General features: G+C 37.8%; 1 protein-coding gene across 4 annotated transcripts in view; it reads right to left on the minus strand.

The window, feature by feature from the left end:
• Positions 1-390: 390 nt before the first annotated feature.
• The window catches only part of AKAP7 (A-kinase anchoring protein 7), a 144317-nt gene continuing 125542 nt past the window's right edge, over positions 391-19165 (minus strand). For 2 of the 4 annotated variants that reach the window (XM_027603462.1, XM_027603463.2), the window contains one exon: positions 1380-2398. In XM_027603462.1, the coding sequence (XP_027459263.1) occupies positions 2202-2398 (197 nt within the window). In that variant the 3' untranslated portion in view covers positions 1380-2201. Of the gene's footprint in view, positions 2399-19165 lie in introns of all 4 variants that reach the window. The other 2 variants (XR_003521662.1, XM_027603461.2) reach the window with 2 other exon arrangements.

Below are 19165 nucleotides of genomic sequence, written 5' to 3' on the forward strand. Positions count from 1 at the left end.
GGAAGCTGTCTTCGAGCAGGAGAGCCCTCTACCCCCAAGGGATTTCATGGTAAGCAGCTCCCTGTCTTACATTTGGAAGGATCCACTCCTTTCATCTTTGCTCCTGCTGTCACTTCACTGACACATAATTAGCAGTTTGTGGGATGCTATTTAGATTTTCTTTGCATTTAATGTTCTGTTGTTAATTCTCTGTGAAGCTGACTGATTTGAGGTGATTTTAAAAATCTGAAGTTGAAAGGTGTTCTGGCAACTGCTCTCTGAGCATGAAGGAGAAGGGCATAAATAAAGGTGAAGAAACACGACAACTATCCGAGCTCCTGTTTATGACTTCCTTCTGCCAGCACAGAGCCAACAACTTCCAAGAATGAGAAAGAAAGTGAGGAGAGGCAATAAGGGAAAACAATACATTTATTAAGAGGCATGAAAATGCATAAACTCATTTATAAATAAATGTCGAATTTACCCAGTGAAAAAATAGCTAAAATCCATGAGTAAATTGGATTTTACATTTGAAATGATTACATATTTGATCTCCAATTTCCCCTCCATCATGATCTCTTAGTAGCAGCAATTTTGCAATGACTACAGAAAAAGCTGTTACCAGTGATTATCATATGGGGGGAAATTTTTCAAGAATTGTCTTTAAAAATGAACCAGTGCAAACAAATTCAGATTATAAGGGATACAGTAAGACTTAGGGCTTCTCTTCAGAAAAGTAGAAAATAAAAATCCCAAACATTTATTCATTAAGAAATGAAAAAGCAAACTACATTTTGATCATTGAAAAATAATACATATGGATGTTATAAAACATTCTTAACCAGTAATTGTAATAATTACACTTAGAAATGTTCATTCAAGTACTAGTGTTCAATAAACATTCAAATTTCCATTAAAAGTAACACTAGGTATAGACTTGTGTGGACAATACTACTTCTGATTTAACAACAAAAATCACATCAACAGAAGGCAAGTGACCCTTAAAATACTGTATTTTTTGTATGTAAATGATTTTTCACAGTCTGTATGTGTTATCTGTGAGAACCCAAGAAACATCTCACGACAGCTAATTAAGTCCTTTCTATAAAATAACTCTTGATATTACAGAAACAAACATGCTGAAACACAAGTTTAGCTTTAAAAATAACAGATCACAATCAGTTTTCTTTGGCAAGAAATTGTTCATTCCTTACCAAATGTTGGTTTCCTGTTGTGTAGACACTATCAGAACACTTCTTTGGTATTTACCAAAGAGCTATGAAATAATCTGACAAGGTTGCATTGACTAGGGTACCATGATAGTAATGTAGAGCTTATGTCAAAGTTACACTGAAATCAACCTGGTTTCCTTGATTACTGTTGTTAACAGATCTTCCTTCAAAAAGCTCCCTCCTAATCCTGGCCTGAGTCTCAGGCTTTAACAAAAGTTCCTTTATCTGTTTCACTTTGGACTTCAGACTCATCCTTTCTCGATGCAAAGCTTCATTAATTAAGTCCCGGAGTCCAATAGGTTTCTTGCCTATGGAAAAAAAAATTATATAATACATTTTACATACAAATGCCAGTGAAAAACATGAAATATGGCACACTGACTTATCAAAAGAAGGTTAAAAGAAACCTGTAAGATGTTGCCCACGTTTTATAGAAAAGGTTGCATTTTGCCAAAAATATATCATTTGCATGAAACCAATTGACTGTAAATAAAAATCACCTCATAGCAACAGCAGATGTAGGACAGACGTGAGACATTATGGACCAACAGTATGGAAAACGATTTCAACAGTGATTATTTTAAACTTAGCACTTGTTAGCTGTGTGTGTGTTTTGGCCTCAGATAAAGTGGTCAAATGCCCTGCTAAGCAATATAAATGGCAGTATTCCATTGATGGCCAGGCCCTTTCCATGCCCTTTGAGTCCACGAGGCATAACCCAAAGTTCCCCCCTCTCCCTCGGCCATGGCAGAGGGCAAGTGAAACTTGGGCCATTCTTCTGTAAGTTAATCTCCTCTGCTAGTCCCAGCACTCCATTTCTCTTCTGTTGTGTTTCAGAAATGCGAACACATTGATCATGAAAGTGGTGGGCAATCTCCACAGATTGGACAAGAGACACTGAAACAGCACAATGCAAATTAGTCCGTTGACCCAGCAGAGGGGAGCGGGATGCTTCTCACGGAGCAGCGGGGGCCTGCCTGCACTGGGCTCTCACTTCCTGTTGTTGTCACTGTCAGTGCCATTCCTATCAGCCTCTTGAGTTTTCACAGAGCTCCCATCCCCTGGCTTGCTTTTGTTCTGTGTTTCTTCCAGATACTGCTGGACAGCCTTGAGCACCGCGTTCTCCACCAGCCTCTTACTGAGCCTTACCAGTTCAGCATCATCGGGCTCACCTCCATTCTTATCACCTACATTCCACAATAGAGAAGAGAGGTCACTGAGGTCATACTGCCACAGAAACTTGGCATGCAGGGGCCGGCTAGTTCGCTTAGTTAAAGAGAGCAAGTGTCCTTTCAATCTGGTAAATTGGATCTATAAATCCAAGAATACTGGCTTGGCCTTTCATTTGGTATTTGCAGAAACAGGAAACTGCCTATTCCTGAAGATTTCAGATTGAAAAGTAATTCATTAACCCCAATCTAAAAATATGCCACCTTGCCATGCTGGAAGCTTCCCATTTCTAGAATTTTTGTTCTTCTCTCATCCATGGCTATTTGCTACTATTAAAGTCCATGTGCCCATCACCTGGAGCCTCAGGCATGTGAATTCACCAACTAGATCTGCGTCTGCTTTTCCTTTGCCACTGCCAAATGTCAAGTGATCAAGATTTCCCAATCAACTAACTGCTTAGGATCACTAGTGTTTTAAATGTTTGGCCCATAGGTTGGTTGTTAATCAACTCTCAGCACGCCCACTAGGAACTGGTTTAAAATAAGCTTGTAAAACTAATATTCTTTTTACTCTCAGTGTGATCACTGCAATTTAAGAAATAAACTCTTCAAGAGTTAGGATGATGAGAGTAAATTACTAGATGTTAATACTTTACGGCCATGGGGCACCTGGGTGGCTTAGTCGGTTAAGCATCTACCTTCCGCTCAGGTCATGATCCCAGTGTCCTGGGATTGAGCCTCACATCGGGCTCCCTGCTCAGCAGGGGAGTCTGCTTCACCCTCCCCCTGATCTCTTGTGCTCTGGCTCACTCGCCCGTTTTCTCTCTTTCTCTCCCTCTTAAATAAATAAATAAATAAAATCTTTTAAAAAATACTTTATGGCCATTTTACTTCCCTGCTAGTGATGATGAAGGTTTAATTATTCTACCTTTCATTTTACTGTAAAAGGGCTGATTCTCACCTATTCCTCCTATGCCAGACATTTCCCATTCACTCTCTTCCTTGTCTCCATTAACTGGGAAAAAACACAAGGAGCTCATCTCTCATGCCCATTCAGTCCCTCATCTCCTTCCACTGAGCTGCTGACCCAGGAAGGCAGATGACTGAAGGGAAAGACATTCGAGCACCTAAATATGATAAACAAATGCTAATAGATCTAAAGTGAGGGACAGACAGCATATTATAATAATAGTACGGGACTTTAATATTCTACTTTCTACAATGAATAAATCATCCAGACAGAAAACCAACTGGGCTTGAACTATACTTTAAACCAAATGGACCTAACAGGTATATACAGAACATCCAACAGTAATCAAAACAGTATGGTATTAGCATAAAAACAGACACATAGACCAATGGAGCAGAATCTAGAGCCCAGAAATAAACTCACACATATACAGTCAACTAATATTTGACAATGGAGCCAAGAAAACACAATGGCAAAAGGATAGTCTCTTTGATAAACGGTGCTTGGAAAACTGGACATCCACATGCAAAATAATGAAACTGGACTCCTATCTTATGCACACTCAACAAACATTAACTCAAAATGGATTAAGGACTTAAACATAAGACCTAAAACCAGAAACTTCTAGAAGAAAACAAAGGAAAAAAAGCTCCTTGACATTGGTCTTAGCAATGATTTTTTTGGATGACACCAAAGAGCAAGCAATGAAAGTAAAAATCAGCAAGTGGGATTATATCAAACTAAAAATCTTCTGCACAGCAAAAGAAACAATCAACAAAATGAAAGGCAATCTACAGAATGGGAGGAAATATTTGCAAATCATACATCTGAGAAGGGGTTAGTATTCAAAATACATAAGGAACTCATACAATTCACAAGCAAAAACACAAACAATCCAATTTAAAAATGGGCCAAGGACGTGAATAGACATTTTTCCAAGTAAGACATACAAATGGTTAACAAGCACATGAAAAGTGCTCAATATCACTAATCATCAGGGAAATGCAAATCAAAACCACAATGAGTTATTACCCCACACCTATTAAATAGTTATTATCAAAAAAACAAGAGGTAACAAACACTGGCAAGGATGTGGAAGAAAGGGAATCCTTGTGTACTGTTGATGGAAATGTAAATTGGTGAAGCTATGATGGAGAACAGTATGGAGGGTTCTCAAAAAATTAAAAGTAGAATTACCATATGATCCAGTGATCCCCCTTCTAGGTATATATCTGAAGAAGATGAAATCATATTGTCAACAAGATATCTGTGCTCCCATGTCCATCACAATATATCTCACAATAGCTAAGACAAGAAAACAACCTAAGTGTCTGTCGATGAATGGATGAAGAGAATGCAATGTGGTATTTATATAAAATGCAATATTCAGCCATAAAAAGAAGGAAATCCTGCGATTTGTGACAACATGGATGGAACTTGAGGGCATTATGCTAAGGGAAAGAAGTCAGACAGCGAAAGACAAATACTGTGTGATCTCATTTATATGTGGAATCTAGAAACAGAAAGTAGAATGGTGGTTGCCAGGGACTGAGCAAGGACAGAAAAATGAGGCGTGTTGGCCAACGGGCACACATTTTCAGTTATAAGATGAGTAAGTTCTGGGGATCTAATGGACGGTATGGCAATTATAGTTAACAACACTGTACCGTACACGTGACTGCTGCAAGAGAACAGAGCTTTAGCGGTCTCACTATACCAACAATCTTAAAATACAATTATGTGAAGTAAAGGATGTGTTCACTAATGTCTTTGTGGCAAACATTTTGCAATCTATAGGTGTATCAAACCACCACATTCTGTACCTTAAACTTACACAGTGTCATATGTCAATTATATCTCAATAAAGCTGGGGAAGAAAAAGAAGTAACTAGACTGCTCACACATAAAGCGCAGCTCAGTTTTGGAATATCACCCATGGCCTCCAGAAGCCAAAAGCCCAGTGTTTCACTTGCAATCTTAGATCTGGGACAGGCAGTTACTAAGGGTGTGAGCTGGAGGATGGATAATTATCTTCTATCCTTACATATGAAAGGGATTGAAGTACAAAAGCGCATATGCTAAGGGTGAGAACTGGTCTCCAACCCTCCTTCTGAGCCCCACCACTTCTATTTAACACATGTCCAGGACCAACTCTGATTATAACCATCATTCCTAGAAACATCCAAGCAGACGAGAGATAGCTTAAAGACTCATCTAGACTTGCTACCAGTGGGAGCCCTTAGCAACGGCTTTCCCCTCAGAAGTGGCAATATGGCACTCCAGACTCATGATCAAAAGTTCTAGAAAGAACATTTGTGGTGCAAAATATGCTTAGAATTGAGTAAGCTTCAACTCCATAATACCTACATAGAAGTTACTGAACCTAAATATGTCAGGATATTATCAAAAGAAAGATAAAGAAATTCATTACTGTTACCATATTTGGGGCAATTTAAGACTATTTTTATTAGTAAGAAGGAATGAACATATTGTGTAATACTTAAAGGATTTTATCTTAATCTTACAAGATAGTGTTTATACTGTATAGCTGATACCTCCAAATGTGTTACCTATCTGGAACTATTTGTACAATGACTCTTCAAACTTAAAAGGGTGGGGCACCTGGGTGGCTCAGTTGGTTAAGTGCCCGACTCTTGATTTCAGCTCAGGTCATGATCTCAGGGTGGTGAGATCGAGCCCTGCATTGGGCTCCATGCTTAGCAGAGAGTCTGCTTAAGATTCTCTCTCTCTCCCTTAGCCCCACCCCCACCAGTTCATGCTCACGTACTCTCTTCTGTCTAAAACAAAACAAAACAAAACAAAAAACCATAAAAACACTAAGAAGGGGAAACTCAAACTGCAAATGAAGGTATACTCTAAGTACCCTCCAAAACACTGGAAATGACTGCATCCTGTCACCCTACTTGTGCCATGCACCTAGGCCAGAGAACGCATTCCTCTGGATTGTTCCCTACACTTGTCAGTTTTAAGATAATCAGTCATCACATCACTGACACGTCATCAGTAAGACAGAGGGTTGTATTGGAGTCTAATCATAACTCACTCTCTAAGATGCCTCCAGTCAAATAATCTGTGTTTCTGAGATTTTTCTCAGTCTACTATGAAGTGTTCCCATTACTTCAAACACTAAGAGGTTTAAAACACAAAAACCTTCCCACAAAAAGTTAATTTCCCCTTCTGACTTTCCGATTTCTGATTATGCTTTTACTATCATCCAAGTCAAGTAAGCTCAAAACAAGACTGTCACCATCTCTAACTGCTTCATTTCCCTCATCAACCCATTTAATCACAAGCCCCAACAATGTGCTTTTTACAGTTTCTCTTCTCCTCTCGATTAATATTTCTAAAATGTCCCTGTTAGTCTCCATTGTCTCTACAGGAAAATTTAAACCAGTCTTCCTAAGCTTTCTAAAATTTACCTTTGGTGATCAGCCTCCATTGCTGTGCTTCCACTGCCAGCTTCCAACCTCTCCTGAGGATCCTCTGCATCACCCTCTATTTCTAGATGGCCCTCCCTTTCTCTAATCAAAATCCCTTTGCTCCATGAAGCCTTCCCTGACTAACCCAGCTGGAAGTGGCTCCAAGAACTCTGGCTGCAGGGACGGTACATGGTCATTTGGTTATTCATTCACATATGCACTGAGGACCTACAATATACCTGGCTATTCTAGCCTACGGGGACACAGCAGAGGACAAAACAAAGTCCTGCTGGTTTTCCTTTCTTAGTTTCTTCACAAATTATGAGCATTATTTATTAATATATTTATTCAACAACTACTGATTGTCCGCTCTGCTAAAGATCTGGTCTTGAGTAGAGAAACCATGTCCTAGGCTTCTCAGTCATCCCTCACTCATGAGAGTTCAATGAACAGTTCAATGAACTGTTGACTAAAGTCCTTAAAGGACTTTAAATGTTGCTATCTTGCTATAAGGATAGCACACCTTGGCCAGAAATTTACATTTAATATTAATTTAAAGCAAGAAGAAGAAAAAAATTTAAAGCAAGAGCAGAGAAATCCAGAGTAATCCAAATAGTCATGTGAAAATCTCCAACCACTTGGCTTGAAAAACCTGGTCAATATGACAAAATATCCAGCCTATGGGACAAATATTAACCACCTACAATAACTAACCAATCAACCAAAAAACCAAAGAAATTTATAAATGAATCTTTCAGATCTGTCCTGATTTCCACCTTACGATTTCCACAAAGCATCCTCAAGACTAAGACCCTACTGGAAGGTTCATCACAGAGCCCTGAGAGTGGGCAGCAATTCAAAAAACATGTATCTCCATTCCAGTAAGACCATATTTGTAGTCCCACTTTCAACAGACTTAGTTCAACTTAATTAACAAGAGGCAGCTTAAGATTAAAATTATACTGTATTTTTCTTCTGCCTACTACTTGAATAAATGTATGTCTCCACAGTGACCTCTAAGATAAATGGCTACCTTCCTTTTACCTGAAGCATAGTTTAAAATAGCATTTCAAAGAGGTTACTGCCTATGTTCTCCTCTAGGATTTTGATGGATTCCTGTCTCACATTGAGGTCTTTCATCCATTTTCAGTTTATCTTTGTGTATGGTGTTAGAGAATGGTCGAGTTTCATTCTTCGACATCAGCCACAGCAACTTCTTTCAAGATACATCTCCAAAGGCTAGTGAAGGAAAAGCAAAAATGAACTTTTGGGACTTCATCAAGATAAAAAACTTCTGCACAACAAAGGAAACAGTCAACAAAATAAAGAGGCAACCCACAGAATGGGAGAAGATACACTATAGACAAAACGCTGATTTCCAAGATCTATAAAGAACTTCTCAAACTCAACACCCAAAAAACAAATAAGTCAAAAAATGGGCAGAAGACGTGAACAGACACTTCTTAAAAGAAGACATAAAAATGGCTAACAGACACATGAAAAAATGTTCATCATCATTAGCCATCAGGGAAATTCAAATCAAAACCACACTGAGATAACACCTTACACCAGTTAGAATGGCAAAAATTGACAAGGCAAGAAACAACAAATGTTGGAGAGGGTGTGAAGAAAGGGGAACCCTCTTACACTGTTGGTGGGAATGCAAGTTGGTACAGCCACTTTGGAAAACAGTGTGGAGGTGCCTCAGAAAATTAAAAATAGAGCTACCCTATGACCCAGCAATTGCACTACTGGGTATTTACTCCAAAGGCACAGATGTTGTGAAAAGAAGGGCCATATGCGCCTCAATGTTCATAGCAGCAATATCCATAATAGTCAAGATGTGAAAAGAGCCGAGATGCCCTTCAACAGATGAATGGATAAAGAAGATGTGGTCCATATATACAATGGAATATTACTCAGCCATCAGAAAGGAAGAATACCCAACTTTTACATCAACATGGATGGGACTGGAGGAGATTATGCTAAGTGAAATAAGTCAAGCAGAGAAAGTCAATTATCATATGGTTTCATTTATTTGTGGTACATAAGGAATAGCATGGAGTACATTAGGAGAAGGAAGGGCAAAATGAAGGGGGGTGAATCAGAGGGGGAGATGAACTATGAGAGACTATGGACACCAAGAAACAAACTGAGGGTTTTAAAGGGAATGGGCGTGGGGGGATGGGTTAGCCCAGTGATAGGTATTAAGAAGGGCATGTACTGCATGAAGCACTGGGTGTTATACAAAAACAATGAATCATATATCACTTACACCAAAAACTAATGATGCATTGTATGGTGACAAACATAACATAATAAAATTAAATTAAATTTAAAAAATTTAAAATAGCATTTCAACATGCCATTGCAAGGTACACAAACTATCTTTTGATATTCCAACATTTTTTGCATTTTACATGCAAAAAATATTTCCAACCTATGAAGCAAATTCTTGATAAAATTTTCTTTCTTGGTCTAGTTGGGTTATTTAATATCATACCTACTTAAAGTGACAGATTAACCTTTGTCTTTGACACTGTTATTTTAGAAGTCTCCCCCAGAATATCTTCAATCAATTTCTTAGGGGAATACTAAAAATATAAAAGAAAGGCAATGAGAAATTCTGTTAAGCCCACCAAATAAAGTACTGTCCCTAAAAGAAGACCTAAATTTTCAACAAATTTCAAGTAGGCAATTCCACACTCTAAGAATTATAACACCATTAATCCACTGTATGTACCCATGATTCTGTTTTTGTTTATAATACCTGAGATCTCTGATACTGATCCAATGTAGAAAGAAAATTTATTTTTGTGGTAAAAAAAAAAAAGTGAATTCCTTTGTGGTAATAAAAATATGTTCTACCTACTAGAATAATTTAAGATCAGCATTAATATGGTTCAGCTGTCCTTCTATGTGAGTTAATTGCTTAGTTGATGTCACACAGTGGGCTTCAGGAACCATCACTATTCCCCACCCACCACAAATATCTATTTGTCTTGACAAGAATAAATCACAAGAGGAGTGCCTGGGTGACTCAGTCCGTTAAGTGTCTTACTCTCGGTTATGGCTCAGTCATGATCTCAGGGTCGTGGGATTGAGCCCCACATCCGGCTCTGTGCTCAGCGTGGAGTCTGCTTGAGATTCCCTCCCTCTCTCTCCCCCTTTGCCCCTCCACCAGCTCACATTCTCTCCTTTCTCTCTCAAATAAATAAATAAAATCTCTCTTTAAAAAAGAATAAACCATGCTAGGATTTGTAAAAGAAAACAAAAGAAATCTTGCTTACAATGCCATGTAAGACCAAGGGAGAAAGTATAACTGCATTAAAAGTACTCAACTGTCCCAATCAAAATCCCAGCAAATTATTTTATGGATATCAATGAACTGATTCTAAAGTTTCTATGGAGAGGAAAAAATAACATAATAGCTAATGCAGTACTGAAGGAGGAGAACAAAGTTGGAGGACTGACACTACCCAACTTCAAGACTAGCTATAAAACTATAAGACAGTCTGGTATTGACAAAAGACTAGAAAAATATACCACTGGAACAGAACAGAGAGAGCGCAGAAATAGACCCACACAAAAACTGATCTTTGAAAAAGGAGCAAAAGCAATACAGTGGGACAAAGACAGTCTCTTTAACAAATGATACTGGAACAACTGGACATCCACATACGTGCAAAATAATGAATCTAGAAACAGACCTCAAACCCTTCACAAAAATTAACTCAAATGCATCACAGACCTAATTATAAAATGCAAAACTATAAAACTCCTAGCAGATAACATAAGAGTAAATCTAGATGACCTTGGGTACAACGACTTTTTTGATATAAAACCAAAGATACAACCCATGAAAGAAATAACTGATAAGCTAGACTTCATTAAATTAAAACCTTCCACTCTGTGGAAAATGAAAATGTCAAGCTAATGGGAATACGAGCCACAGAATGGGAGAAAATATTTTTAAAAGAACTATTATCCAAAATATGTGAAGAACTCTTCAAAACTCAACAATAAGAAAACAAACAACTCACTTAAAAAATAGGCCAAAGGTCTTAATAGAAACCTCATCAAAGAAGACATATAGATGGCAAGTAAGCATATGAAAAGATGTTCCACATCATAAGCCATCAGGGAGATGCAGATTAAACAACAATGAGACATCAGTATACACCTATTAGAATGGTCAAAATCCAGAACACCAACACCACCAAATGCTGACAAGTATATGGGGCTAAAGAAATTCTCATTCATTGCTGCTGGGAATGCAAAATGTTTCAGCCACTTTGGAAGACAGTGGATGGTTTCTTACAAAAACTAAACATATTCTTACCATACAATCAAGCAAGCACACACATTAGTATTTGCCCAAAGTAGCTGAAAACTTAGGTCCACACAAAAACTTGCACATGGATGTTAATAGCATCTTTTTTTTTTCATGTTAACTCTTTTAGTTCGATTTTATATTTATTTTTGTTTATAGCATCTTTATTCATAACTGTCAAAACCTGAAACCAAGATGTCCTCCAGCAGGTGAATGGATAAACTGTGGTACATCCAGATAATGGAATAATACTATTCAGTGCTAAAAAGAAATGAGTTATCAAGCCATAAAATGACACAAAAGAACCTCAAATGCATATTACTAACTGAAAGAAGCCAGCCTGGAAAGGCTACATACTATATGATTCCAACTATACGACACTCTAGAAAAGGCAAAACTATGGACAAAGTAAAAAGATCAGTGGTGGCCAGGGGTGGGGTAGGGAGGGGAGAGATGAATAAGCAGAGCACAGAGGATTTTTAGGGCAGTGAAAATATTCTGTATGATACCATAATGATGGATACAGGACATCATACGCTTGTCTGAGCCCCAGAGCATGTACAATACCTATAGTGAACTATAAAGTAAACTAGGCTCTGGGTGGAATGACGTGTCAGTGTAGATTCATCAACTGTAACAAAGCATCACTCTGGTGGGAGATACTGATGGTGGGGGAGGCTATGCATATGTGGGGGACAGAGGGTGTACAGGAAATCTCTGTATCTTCCTCTCAATTTTTCTGTGAACCTAAATCTGCTCTAAAAAAATAAAGTCTAAATTAAAAAAAAAAAAAGTTCTCACTAGCTCACATCCCAACTCTCAGGAACTTCATGTGGTATCTATGACAAAGGCTTCCGAAGCATCTTCCCATCACTTGCACCATTTTGTCCTCCACATTCCTGAAGCATAATTGTGTCCCCCTTAGCAGCGGATTTTTCTTTGAGCTTACCTTTTCTTCATCTACCCAGATAAAAAGAAATGTTAATATAGATCTGCAGGCTATTCTAAAAACTGGGGTGGCACACTCAACTTCCTTGCACACCACTTGCAACTTATCTGTGATAAGGGACAGATCAAGAATTGTCCCCAAGTGCACATTTAAACTCACACTGTCTGTCCTTTGGCACTTATCCGCCCGAAGTATTAGCTGTAACACCGCAGGAAATAGAGTTCCTGTAAATAAAGCTCCCCTCTTCTTGCCAAATACCAAAATTCCTTCCCATCTCCAACATACACACACACACACACACACACACACACACACACACACACCAGAAAATTTTAGAAACAAAATACCAAAATGGTATTTTAAATATTTTCTATGACATAAATCTCAAAAAGGAAAAAAAAAAAAAAACATGCCTTTATAAGTTTTATTCTGGGTTCAGTAGCGCAGATGATACTTTATGTGAAAAATGGACAATTTCCACCCCCAAGGGATCCCACACTATACTGTGTCCCTCCATCCACCCCATCTTCACCACTGTTAAATTGGAGGGGGTGAATAGCATGCAGTTAAACTGAATATCACTAATAGGTCTTAGGGGAAACAAAGGGGAGATAAGATCCCAACAGGCAGTTCCCCTACAGCCTGAGTGGGCCAGGGCACAACCCACACAGCCTCAGCCAAAGCTGTCATGATGAAGACTCTAGAGTCTTCACTTCCCTCCACTGTTCCCCAAGGCATAGCCTGAAGCCAACCCCTTGACCCACACACCCTTGTAAGAACCTTGTAGGATCCTGTTGAATCACAGATCTGTACTTCTGAAACAAATAATGCAATATATGTTAAGAAAAAAAAAAGAAGATAGCAGGAGGGGAAGAAGGAAGGGGAGTAAGTCAGAGGGGGAGACGAACCATGAGAGACGATGGACTCTGAAAAACAAACTGAGGGTTCTAGAGGGGAGGGGGGTGGGGGGATGGGTTAGCCTGGTGATGGGTATTAAAGAGGGCACGTTCTGCGTGGAGCACTGGGTGTTATGCACAAACAATGAATCATGGAACACTACATCAAAAACTAATGATGTAATGTATGGTGATTAACATAACTAAAAAATTATTTAAAAAAATAAAATAAAATTACCATCTTTCACTATAAAAAAAAAAAAAGGATCCTTGCAAAGACTCCAAATCACATGGCTTAGGATGCTTTCTATGACTTGTGCCCTCATGACTGCTCTTCATACAGTCATATCAGAGAAGGGACAAGACACATTTGCTGCATGTTTGTAGGCCAAACAGCCTACCAAAGAAATCTTTCCAGACATCATGTAATAGCCTTGTAGAGATTTCCCTTTTCCATCTATCTGTAACATCAGTTCTCTGAGTCCTTATTATGATCCACAATGTTCTTTATGCAATTTCTACTGTAATGCTATCATTTCTTTTTTTTTTTTAAAGATTTATTTATCTATTTGACAGAGAGAGACGCAGCAAGAGAGGGAACACAAGCAGGGGGGGTGGAAGAGGGAGAAGCAGGCCTCCCGCTGAGCAGAGAGCCCAATGTGGGGCTCGATCTCAGGACCCCGGGATCATGACCTGAGCCGAAGGCAGACGCTTAACGACTGAGCCACCCAGGTGCCTCAATGCTATCATTTCTTATTGGAAGCCTTGGTGATGAGCTAGAACTATGGGTAGTGATGTGACAAAACTCCTAATATGTAAGGAGAGAAAAATATATACGTATGAGTTTGAAATCCAATTCTGTCATTTTCTAACTGCACAGCCTTGTTCACAATCTCTCTAAACCTAAATTTCCCTTCAATAGGCCACTCGTGAGGATAATATACCTTGCATTGTTGTTGGAAACATTCGAGATAAGGTATGGAAAGTGCCTACCATGTACCTAAAAAATAGTAGGCTCTCAAAATATGATAGCTATTTTATTAGTACATGTATTATGATTTGATCTGAGTTAAATTTATTTTAAGAAGAATGAGTTCAATACTTACTATAAGCCAATCATTAATTTACTCAAACATTGTATTAAGTGCCTACTATGTGCCATTGCTAAGTATTTAAAAATAAATAAAATCAGAGTGCCTGCATGGCTCAGTTGGTTAAGTGTCCAACTCTTGATTTCAGTTCAGGTCATGATCTCAGGGTCGTGAGATCAATCCCCTCATAAGGCTCCACGCTGAGTATGGAGCCTGCTCAAGATTCTCTCTTTCCCTGTTCCTCTGTCCCTCCCCTTGCTTGCTCTCTCTCAAATAAATAAATAAATACATACACACATAAAATCTAGTCTCTGATCACACAGAAGTCAGTCTAGGAGGATGACCAATAAACAATGATTGTAAAACAAAAGGTTAATGCAATAATAGAATATGCTCAAGGTTCAGTGGAATTGGAAAGGGATAACAAGGTTAATTTTCACAAAGGAGATATTTCAGCTCAGTGAATAGGAGTTTTCAGACATGGGAGTAAGAGGGAGTAGGAAGGTTTTCTCAGACATAACAAAGGCATGAATGTGTGCTCAGAAGAATGAAAATGCATGATGCACTTAAGGAACTGAAGGTAATTCCATGGTACCCGTATAAAGAGTCCAGAGTGTCATGGGGAGGGTGGAGGAGATGTAGGAGGGAAGAAGGCTGGAGAGCAAGTACAGATGAAGGGCCTTATGTACCATGCTATGGAGTCTAAGTTCATTCTATAAGCAATAGGCAATTATTGAAGAATTTTAAGGAAAGCATATTTTAGAAAATTCACTATAATAGCCATGTAGAATATGGAAGAAGGATTTGAGAGGGGTAAAAATAGAGACAAGTTTTTACAGTAGATAAAAAGAGAAACAATGAGGACATGAATTTTTGGTAGATGCAGTAGGAAAGTAAGAGACACATTACAGAGACAGTTAAGAAACAGGAATATTGGACCAGAGAGTCAATTTAATTAGGAAAGGGTTTTAAGGAAAGAAGAAGTGGAGTGTGAAAAAAATACATAGATGAAGAAATATGGCCAAAAATGTTTGAAATTCAATAAAAACTTAAACTCTAAGTTCAAGGAGCTCAAAAATATCAAGTTTAAGAAATGTGAAGAAAATCACACTGAGGAACATCATGATCAAGCTGCTAAAACCAGTATTAAGAAAAAAACATAAAAGCAGCCAAAAGAAAAAGGATGCATTATACACAGAGGAACAAAGACAAGAATGATAGCAGACTTACTCATCAGAAACAATACAAGCCAAAGACAAGAGTACAACATCTTTAAAGTACTAAACGATAAAGAAAAGGCAACATAGAACTCTTTATCCAGACACATTATCTTTCAAAACGAGGGTAAAAGAAAGATTTTTTCCAGACATATAAATGCTGAGTTAATCAACCAGCACTAGAAGAGATATTAAAGGAAAACTTCAAGCAGAAAAAAAAATGATACCAGATGGAAATTTGGATCTACTCAGAGACAAGAAAGAACTAAAAACTGTACATATGGTACATATGTAGATAAAAATTAAAGACTTTCTCTCATTCTTAATCTCTTTAAAAGACAACTGTTTTGGGGCACTTGGGTGGCTCAGTCGGTCGAGTGTCCGACTCTTTTTTTTTCTTAATTAAAAAAAAAGTTTTATTTATTTGTCAGAATGAGAGAGAGAGCGAGCGTGAGCACAAGCAGGGGGAGTGGCAGGCAGAGGGAGAAGCAGGATCCCTGCTGAGCAAGGAGCCCGATGCGGGGCTCAATCCCAGGACCCTGGGATCACGACCTGAGCTGAAGGCAGACGCTTGACAAGACTGAGCCACGCAGGCCTCCCGGGTCCAACTCTTGATTTCTGCTAGAGTCATGGTCAGGGGTTGTGGAATCGGGCCCATGCTGGGCTTTCACTGGGCGTGGTGCCTGCTTGAGATTCTTTCTCTCTCTCCATGTCTTACCCCACCCTTACTCTGTATGTCTCTCTCTCTCAAAAAAAAAAAAAAAACAAAAACAAACAAACAAAAAAAACAACTGTTTTAAATGGAGTTTATAAAATACATAGATATAAAGTATATGGCAACAATAGCACCAAGACTGGGTGGGAAAATGGAAATAACTGTTGCAAGGTTCTTTTATTAAATGTGAAGTGGCATAATATTATTTGAAGGCACACCATCATAAGGTAAGAATGTATATTTTAAAACCCTAGAGCAACCACTAAAGTAAAAATAAAAAAGAGGTAGCTAATAAACCAGTAATAAACATAGATGGAATCCTAAATTCTTAATACAAAATAAGGCAGTAAAAGAGGAGGAAAAAGAACAAAGAAAAGATAGGACAAGAACAAGCACAGTGGGTGGTTTAAATTCACCCATATTGCTAATCACGTAAAACACAGATTGGTCTAAACACTCCAATAAAATATTAAAGATTGTTAATTTGCATAAAAAATAAGAATCAACTATGATGTCTACCAAAAATCTACTTCAAATATAAAAAACACAGAAAGGTTAAAGGTAAAAAGATGGAAAATAATATATCATACCAAAGCTAGTCAAAAGGAAGCTAGAGAGTCAATATCAAACAAAGCAGATTTCAGAAAAAAAAGTATTATCTGAGATAAAGAGGGACACTTTATAACCTTAAGGAAATCAGTTCAAGAGGATATAAAAATCCTAAATGTGTATGCAACTAATAGCAAGAGCTTCAAAGTACCTGAAATAAAAACTGATAGAATTGAAAGGATGAGAGATAATCCACAATTAGAGTTTGAGATTTCAAGTCCACTCTTACACTGATAGAACAAAGAGAGAGAAATTCAATAAAAATATAGAAGACTTGAAGACTAGTAACCAAATCCACCAAACTGACGATTACAGAACACTCCACCCAACAACCACAGGACACACATTCTTTTTAGTATACAGAAAGCCTTTACAAAAGGAGATCATACTCTGAGCCATAAAACAAGTCTCGATAAATTTAAAATTATCACTGTATTTTGAGAACAATGCATGCTCTCAAAATACAGTGGAACCAAATAAGAAATCACTAACAGAAAGATATCTTGAAAATCCTCCAATTATTTAGAAATTGAACAACACAATTCTAAATAACCCATGGATTAAGGAAGAAAGCAAAAGAAATTAGAAAATATTCTGAACAACTGAATGAAAATTAGAAGACAACACATCAAATTTGTAGGATACAGCTAAAGCTGTACTTAGGGGAAAATTTATACCATTTTATGCTTAGATTAGAAAATAAGAAAGGATGGTCTCAAATCAGTTTTATTAAAGCTGCCACATTAAAAACAAAGGAAAAGAGAAGCAAATTAACCCCAAAGTAAACAGAGAGAAGGAAATAATAAAGATAATAGTAGAATGAAACAGAAAACAAATACACAATAGTGAAAAAGCAATAAAACCAAATGCTGGCTCTTTGGGGAAAAAAAAAAATCGGTAAGATTGATAACTCTCTCCCCAAACTGATCAAGAACAAAAAAACAGAAGATATATATTACCAATATCAGGAATGGGAGAGGGAACATCACCATCAATGGTACAAACATTAAGAGGGTAATAAGGAAATATTATTAACAACTTTATGCCAATAGATGCAACAAACTAGATGCAACGAGCAAGTTCCTTAAAAGAAACAAACTACCTGATTGTTCAAGAATAAACAGATAACATAAATAGCCCTATTAAAGAAATTGAAATTATAGTAAAAAAAAAAAAATCTTTCAGGCTCCTGCATGGCTCAGTCGGTTAACTATCTGCCTTTGGCTCAGGTCATAATCTCGGGGTCCTGGGATCCAGCCCCCGGTCCAGGGGTCCCTGCTTAGTGGGGAGCCTGCCTGTCCCTCTCCCACTGCCCCTCCCCCTGCTCATGCTCTCTCTCTCAAATAAATAAATAAAATCTTTAAAAAAAAAAAAAACTCTTTCAACAGATGGCTCCACTGTTGGTAAATTCTACCAAGTACTTCAGGAAGAAATTTTACCAATTCACAAAATCTTCTAGAAAATAGGAGAAAGAGAACAATTCCCAATTCATCCTGTGATACCTAAGCCGGAGAGACATTGTGAAAAAAGAAAACTAAAAAGAAAAAAGAACAGTATCTCTCACAAATAGAGATATAAAAACCCTTACGAAAATACTGCCATATCAAATATAGCAATGCATGAAAAAGATACTGTATCATAACTAAGAGGGGTTTATTCCAGAAATGCAAGATTGAGTTAACATTTGAATATCAGTATAATTCACCATACTAACAGACAATAGATAAATACAATCATCTCAATATATTCAGAAAAAGAATTTGACAAGATTTAATACTCACTCATGATAAACATGATAAACACTATTAGCAAACTAAAAATAGAAGGAAACATTCTTAGGCTTAAAAGGGCTTCTATGAAAACCCACAGCAATGCCTAGTAGGTAAAAGGCAATGATTTTCCTCTGAGGTCAGAAACAATATAAAGATCTGCTCTCACTACTACTACTCAGTGTTGTACTCTAAGTCGTAGACAATGCAATCAGACAAAACAACAAAAACGAGTGAAAAGCCTCTTGATTGGAAAAAGAAGTAGTAAAATTGTCTTCGTTCTCAGTATATATTATCATTTATCTAGAAGTCCTAAAGAATCTACAAAAATATGTTCAGCAAGGTACACGATACAAGGACTACATTTTTATTATGTATTTTTTTAAAAGATTTTATTTATTTATTTGACAGAGAGAGACACAGCGAGAGAGGGAACAGAAGCAGGGGGAGTAGGAGATGGAGAAGCAGGCTTCCCACTGAGTAGGGAGCCCGATGCGCGGCTCGACCCCAGGACCCTGAGATCGTGACCTGAGCCAAAGGCAGACACTCAACAACTGAGCCATGCAGGTACCCCAAGGCATAGGCTTTAAGAGAGGAACGTGATCCTTACCTCGCAGCAGACAGAAAAATGAACTTACAATGGATCAGAGAGCTAATATAAGAGCTAAAAGTATAAAATGTCTAGAAGAAAATACAGAACTTTTTAGTGACCTTGGATTAGGCAAAGATTCTTAAATTTTTTTTCCAAAAAAAATCTACCGAAAGAAAAGGATAAATTGGACTTCATCAAAATGTA

Source organism: Zalophus californianus, chromosome 7 (assembly GCF_009762305.2).
Source record: "Zalophus californianus isolate mZalCal1 chromosome 7, mZalCal1.pri.v2, whole genome shotgun sequence".
Lineage (NCBI taxonomy): Eukaryota > Metazoa > Chordata > Mammalia > Carnivora > Otariidae > Zalophus > Zalophus californianus.